Consider the following 6,813-nt stretch of genomic DNA (forward strand, 5'->3'; position numbering starts at 1 on the left):
GGGGGCAACGTGGTACATTTAAAATGGCACCGAGTTCATTTGACACCACAGTAATGGTGAAAGAACAAAACAAGCATAAATGATTCATTCTGCTATGGTATCCTTTCTTCTGCTTAACTTGTTTTCACAGGATTTACAAATGATGCATCTGTATTAATTCTTTCTATGAAAAACAATAGAAAAAGTGGCTAAAACAACTGTTTATACAGTTCCTACAGAGTTTTATTCTTTCCAAACAGGGAAATAGTTTTTAAGCTGTCTTCTTTTTTTTTTTTTCAGAGATTTTTAGATGCCCTTGATGACAAGTGGTTTTAACTAGATCAGCTTAACATCTTTAGTGTCAGGGAGTGATACAGCAGGTTTACTTCTAGCTCACCTTAAAAAAAGGACAGATTGTGAACACAGGCAGCACACACCCAGAAGCCAGACAGCAACACTTAAACCTCCCATGAGATGATTATGAAATAGTGACATGGAATAGAGGTACAAACCACCAGTAGTGTCTAAACTGTGCTATCCAACACTTCTGTGCTTGCTGAGCTGGCCACCCAAAATCAATGTCCCTATGGAAATATTCAATATGATGGTGTTTCGGGATTCATTTGTCACAATGTGCAAACTGACTGTTGAAATATTTCTGCCCACGATTCCATGAATCCATTCATTGGCAGAAATCTGACTCTGCATTTCAGCTGGAGGAGGAGCAGGATTTTCTTGAAGATGTTTTTTCCCCCTGTGTGACAAAAAATGTCTTAATGATGGTACATCCATATTAGAGATACAGAAGAAGAACACACTTTTGTGCACTTCTGCATCATGACACGAACATAACTCAATCTTATTTAGCTTGTACTCAGAACAGGCAACTTTTAGCACAATTTTCTTTTTTTTTTTTTCTACTGATCTGCAACACTACCATCCTAAAACAAAAAGGAAATACCTACATCTAAAACTGCATCCCTGAACTTAGCTTTGGGTTTTTCATCCCAAAGAGTTCAAAACATTGTTGCCTTAATTCAGCATCACAGCACTGTTCTGGAAGATGTACTCACATATATCCTGGACAGCATCTAAATAAACTGTTAAATTTGAAAAAAAAAAAAAAAAAAAAAAAAAAAAAAAAAGAAAACAAACAAAACAGGTTGTGTTTAATAACATGAACAAAGCATCATCTAAACAATATCTTACAAATGTGCTGCTCAAATGATATATGTTCCACATTATATAGAAACTATATAAACAAATAAGAAATTGTAACTTAAGCAACAACCCTAAAAATCCACCTTCACCTACAGAGGGGGATGATTTAAAATAGTCTATGCTCAAGTTGCTACTAAAGATGAATTTACAGCCTAGTTTTAATTTCAGCTATGGAGCACTTCACCATAAACTAAATCATCAGCCTGACTTTTTTTTGTTTTCAAGTACACCAACATAGTTATGTAGAGACCAAAACACATCCTTAACTCCTGTAAATCGTAAAAAAACTAGATTTTAAACCCCAAACAAATCAAACTGACCACATGCACTGCTGAGGGGGGAGAAAGCAGGGAGTGAAACAACTCCTGAGCTGGACACTGAACCCTTCTGATGTATCTGCATTCCAAAAATCATTCACTGGGACAGTAAAATAAGGTCCAAAAGTAAGTGAGTTTCCTTCACTTTGAAATGAAACTTGAAGGACACAAAAATTTAAAATTAGTCTTAAATTTGAAACAAACTCCAGGCACTGCAGCTGCCTTAAGAACACCCCCATTAACAAAAGCATTCACGTTTTTCTCTCAAACATAAATCAATCAAGCTGGACAAAAAATGTCGGTATAGTTTTCATCAATTAAGAACTTTTTTTAATGGAAAAAGCAGTGTCAGTGCCACCAGAGCACAACTTCATTTGATGTTTAACTTAACTTCATTCAGAAAAAAAAATAAAAATAAAAAATAATAATAAAAAACCCACCAAAACCCACAGAACGCATAATAAAGCATCAGCCTGTTCGAAATGACTTACATTTTATGAAATGTGCTTTCTATGACAGAAACACGGATCCGTAACAAAATTACGTTTAACGCCACCACAGTTTTCTAAACTTTATTATCTGCTAAACAACAAAGTTGCTGCAAGTCTTGCAAATAAAACAGTTCAGTTCTCCTCACGCTTTTCCTGACATTCCTGCTTTCAAGCTCTTTGGGAGAAAAACCTTAAGGGAAAAGAAACAGCGAAGCGAACCCATTCAATCATTCGCTCTAAGCACACACTGGATTAGCCCAGGAACCGAGCTGTAAACTTCCAGCGAAAAACCACCACGACTGCAGTTTTTTTTCCACTCGGTGCACAAATCTCCCGGCTGGTTCAGCCAGTGGGATCCAGGGAATCCGCACACGCATCCCCGTGCACGGCGATCTTGCAACACTCAGCCCTTTGCACCCCGATGCGCAGGGGTTTATCGAGTGTTTGGGCGGGGGGGAGGGGGAGGATTAGTTTACAAATCTCCTTATTCCCTTCTCGTTATAGAATCGCTTCTGCCTCTCCCCCCCGCCAAAAAATACACAAGAGCGGCCGGAGCGATGGGCTCTGCCCGAAGCACCCTCGGGCGGGGGCTCAGCACCGACTCCCCCCGCCCCGGGCCCGGCGTGGGGACACGGCCACCGGCGTGGAGCCGAACCCCGCACCCGGGACCGCTCCGGGATGGGAATTCCGCCCCGGCGGCGCCGGATCCGCCGTCCCCGCGGGCGGCGAGGCCGCCCCACCGCCCTCAGCACATTCAATGAACGTGCACAATCACCCTGGGCCTACTCCCGGCCACCACGCTCCCCCCCCACCCCGCGGCCCGCCCGCCGCCGGGAGCCCGGCGGGGCCCGGGCGCGGTTCCGCAGGGCTGCCCGCGGGCCCGGACGGTACCTGCGCGCCGTGCAGGGCCATGGCGCCCCGCGTCCCCGGGGAGCTCGGCGGTCCCGGCCCCTCACGCCGCCGCCCCCGCCGCCGCCATCTTCTCCCTCGCACGCACCAGCCGGGCCGGGCGGGCGGGCGCGCGCCGCACCGCGCATGCGCCGGCCCCGCCCGCCCGCTGCGCGCGCACGGGGCGGGAGCTGAGGGCGCCCAGGGAAAAGGGCGGGAGCGGCTCCGCCTCCGTGAGGGGAGCGCGGGGAGCCGCGCTGGGACCGCGCTCCGGGCAGCCCGCCCGAGGGAGCGGGAGGGTTTGCGGAGGAGAAAGCATCTCGTTAATGCATCAATATCGCCTGGGCGGGTGCCAGAGGGATCACAGAGTTATGGAATGGTTTGGGTTGGGAGCTTAGAGAGCTTTAAAGATCATCCCATTCTATTTCTGCCATGGTCAGAGACACCTTCCACCCTGCCAGGGGGCTCCAAGTCCTGTCCAGCCTGGTCTTGGACATTCCAGGGATCCAGGGCAGCCACAGCTGCTCTGGGCACCCTGTGCCAGGATGGTGACAGACAACAGGACAAAAGGCCATAAACTAAACCACGAGAAGTTTCAGCTCAACATGGGGCAGAATTTCTGTTCGTGGAAGGTGGCAGAACTCTGGAATAGCTGCCCAAGGAAGGCGCGGAGTCTCTTCTGAGGAGACATTCTGACCCCACCAGTGTCACCTGCTCCAGATGTCCCTGCCTTGGCAAGGTTGGACTGCGTGATCTCCAGAGATCTTTTCCAACCCAAATAATTCTGTGGCTCTTTGATGATTAAGTTGGAAAAACCTTCCAGGACCGTGGAGTCCAACCTGTGACCGATCCCCACATCCTGACATTCCTTGGACACCTCCAGGGATGGTGATTCCACCATCTCCCTGGACTGTTCCAATGTTTAATCACCCTTTCGGTGAAGAATTCCTCCTAATGTCCAATAATTTCCAAATTTCATCTATGATAGGCCACATGCCTAGCAGGTGACAGATAAGGCTGTGTGCCCTGATGACGCCAGAGTGAAGCTGTCCCACCTCTGTCCCAAATAACCAGGGTGGGAATGGGTTCAGGGTTTGTATCTAGAAAAAATAAAAATAAAAAAAAAGAGGAATGACTAAGCCGATCTCATGATTTTGAGGACTGAGTCACAACAATACTGAAACCCCCAGGCAAGAATCCATCAAATTAATCTCTAATTGACTCCATATTTTTTTTTCCTTAAACAAACTACCAAGTCCTGCAAAAGTTTCATTAGGCTGGGCAGCAAGTGACAGAGACAACTTTATATCAGTGAGAAAGATGAAGAGAAGAGGAGCACACAAGAACTTTGTGTCTTTGGCTGTTCACAGAAAGTGAGGAGAAGATTCCTCCCCGTCTGCACGACAAGGACACGTCCCTCCTGTTTTGAGAAGTGCAACACTCACGGTGTGCTGATGACAGAAAATGATTTTCTCTATCAGCCTTCACCCTTCCAGCTGACACACCCAGCTGCCGCTCCCTCGCTTTTGTCTCTCGCAAGTGTTGCTGTGCTGTCCTGAGGCAGAGAACCAGCAGTGAAAATGGCTGGTTAATATTAAAAGGGAGAAACAAAAAAGGGAGACAAATGTTCTGGCTTTTTGCATACAGCATTTCAAACGTCTGAAAGCCCCTCTCCCCTCGGGAGTCTAATTTACAAGGTAAATAATGGAGTGAAAACCCTTACGTAGCTCGTCTGGTTGAAGGCAAAATTCCCTTCTGCCCACAATGCTGCCTAAGTAAACCGACTGTTTCAAAATACAAATGAGCACAGTGTCTTCAGCCTGGAAAGCAGAAAATTCAAATACCAAAACTGTTAAAACCCAGAGCTCAGGGTGAAAACTGAGAAAGGATGTCACTGTCTCATTCAGCAACATTTTAAACACGTTTATCCCATCTTGGTATAACTTAATTATGAAGTCTGCTAACATTTTACCATAATATTTCCTAATAATCTAAGTGTTTTTGTTTGTGTTTTTTTTGTAATACCATTCTTTGATGAAACTTACCTGCTGCAAAGTTTCCACCTCGGTTCTGTTTTATTAATTTTTGCCTGTTTTAGTGGTCTGTTATTTCATTCCTGCTTCCACTGAATAAATCTGTTGTATTTTCTTACATCCTTTGTGCCAGTGGCTGTGAATTATCTCTCCAAAACAACAAGTTGCTTTTCCGAATTAAAAAAATAACCAGTGTCGTATTTTTCTTTCTGTGTATCCACATTCTTAAGATTCATGGAGTAATGTTCTTAACAACATGTGAGTTTATCAAAAACAAATGAGGTCCATGGCTGTGGAAATAAAGGATTGTCTGACAGCAGCCCAGGAGCTGGATAAACCACTCCCAGGGTATCTGGCTCCAGGTGCTGCTGTAATTGCTCTTATCCTGCTGGAAATGCAAAGTGTTTGGGGACTCTGTGGGATTTCACAAGGTCATGGGATCTGTGCTCTCATGTGACAGTGCCCAGGAGATGTGTACACACGACTTGTGAGCACTTCTGAGGATGACTTTTGGGGAGCTGGAGCACTCAGGACCCTCACACCCACTTTTTCAGGGGCAGAGGGAATACTGTAGCACTTCAGGTGCTGTCCTTGTAGAGCTTCCTCCTGGTGCCAAGAGCTTCAGGAGCTCCCAGGACTTTTTTCTTCAGAGATGCAGAACTTTTATCCCAACAGTTTCCAGGTCCAAAAAGGTCTTTGCCAACATAAAATATTTGTAAGCAGCAGTGACCTTCCCTGGCTGGATCTCAGGGAGGGTCAATTGGCTCATATTAGGATATTTAAGTTTTCAGTAGAGACCCAACCTTCTCTAGGTCAGCATCAGAGATTGTAGAATTATCAACCTTGGTAATATTTTTTTAACTTTCTGAGCCCTAAATGTCCCAGGCCAGCAGCAGGCACTGGGAGTGGGCAAAGGAGAGCAGAAGGGCAGGAATGGTTCTGCAGGTGGAAGACTTTAGACAGGTAGCACAGGACACAAACAGCAACTATTTAATTGCAAAAATGGGTTAATGCAAACCTGACTTCAAACTCCACATTCCTAAATTTGCTGGACATTTGTAAAAGATTTCCTGATGTAAAAAGCCTAAGCATGGACTAGTTCAAGCAGAAACACATTTGAATTGTGGACAAGCCTTTAGTAGATCATGTGGATGCTTGACTCAGTGTTTCAATTATCTATGCAGAACTTCTGGCTAATTAATTGTGACTTATTCATCCTTATCTTAAATACAAGTCTTCCCTCTCTTCTCACTCAATCATCTCTTTCAGTTCTGGAAGTCAACAGAACCAGCAAGTCTCCATCTCACCTTCTCCTCATGTTCTGTCACCAAACCCATCATCATAAAAACAAAGGTATATTTCTTCCCAAAGCTACTCTGAGTTCCAAGAGGAACTAAAAAATGTGTGTGGCTCCAACAACACCTTGACTGGGCTGTGTTCTCCTTGTGGAGTTCCACGGAGAAGGAGGAAGCTGTGAGTAGCTGAGCTGAGCTCTGACTCTCACAGAATGGTGACAAAACTTCTCCTTTTGCCCTAACCAGATACCTGAGACACTCCAAAACCATAAGTCCATTAGGGAATAATTAGCATCTCGCTCATTATTACATTCATGAGAACTGAAATAGCTCAAGAAGCTGAAATAAAATAATATTTAAAGCCTGTCATGCCAGCATTTTTTTTTTGTTTTACTGGTCAGAGCTTTGCTAAGACATACCAGCAAGGGAAGAATCACAATTCAAATCTGGGCTTGTTTTCTGCAAGTTCAATTGCTCTCAGAAAGAGCACTGAAGGTTGAATTATTTCTTTACATTCCCTGGACACACGACCCCTTTTTTCCTGTCACACAAGAATCTGTAATCCTAAACAGCTCCCAGAAAATCAGCA

General features: G+C 45.0%; 1 protein-coding gene across 1 annotated transcript in view; it reads right to left on the reverse strand.

The window, feature by feature from the left end:
• The window catches only part of USP10 (ubiquitin specific peptidase 10), a 46,482-nt gene extending 43,454 nt beyond the window's left edge, over nucleotides 1–3,028 (reverse strand). The window contains exon 1 of the mRNA XM_056500983.1: nucleotides 2,900–3,028. Within this exon, the coding sequence (XP_056356958.1) occupies nucleotides 2,900–2,920 (21 nt within the window). The 5' untranslated portion in view covers nucleotides 2,921–3,028. The remainder of the gene's footprint in view (nucleotides 1–2,899) is intronic.
• Nucleotides 3,029–6,813: the final 3,785 nt, after the last annotated feature.

Source organism: Oenanthe melanoleuca, chromosome 11 (genome assembly GCF_029582105.1).
Source record: "Oenanthe melanoleuca isolate GR-GAL-2019-014 chromosome 11, OMel1.0, whole genome shotgun sequence".
Classification (NCBI taxonomy): Eukaryota; Metazoa; Chordata; class Aves; order Passeriformes; family Muscicapidae; genus Oenanthe; species Oenanthe melanoleuca.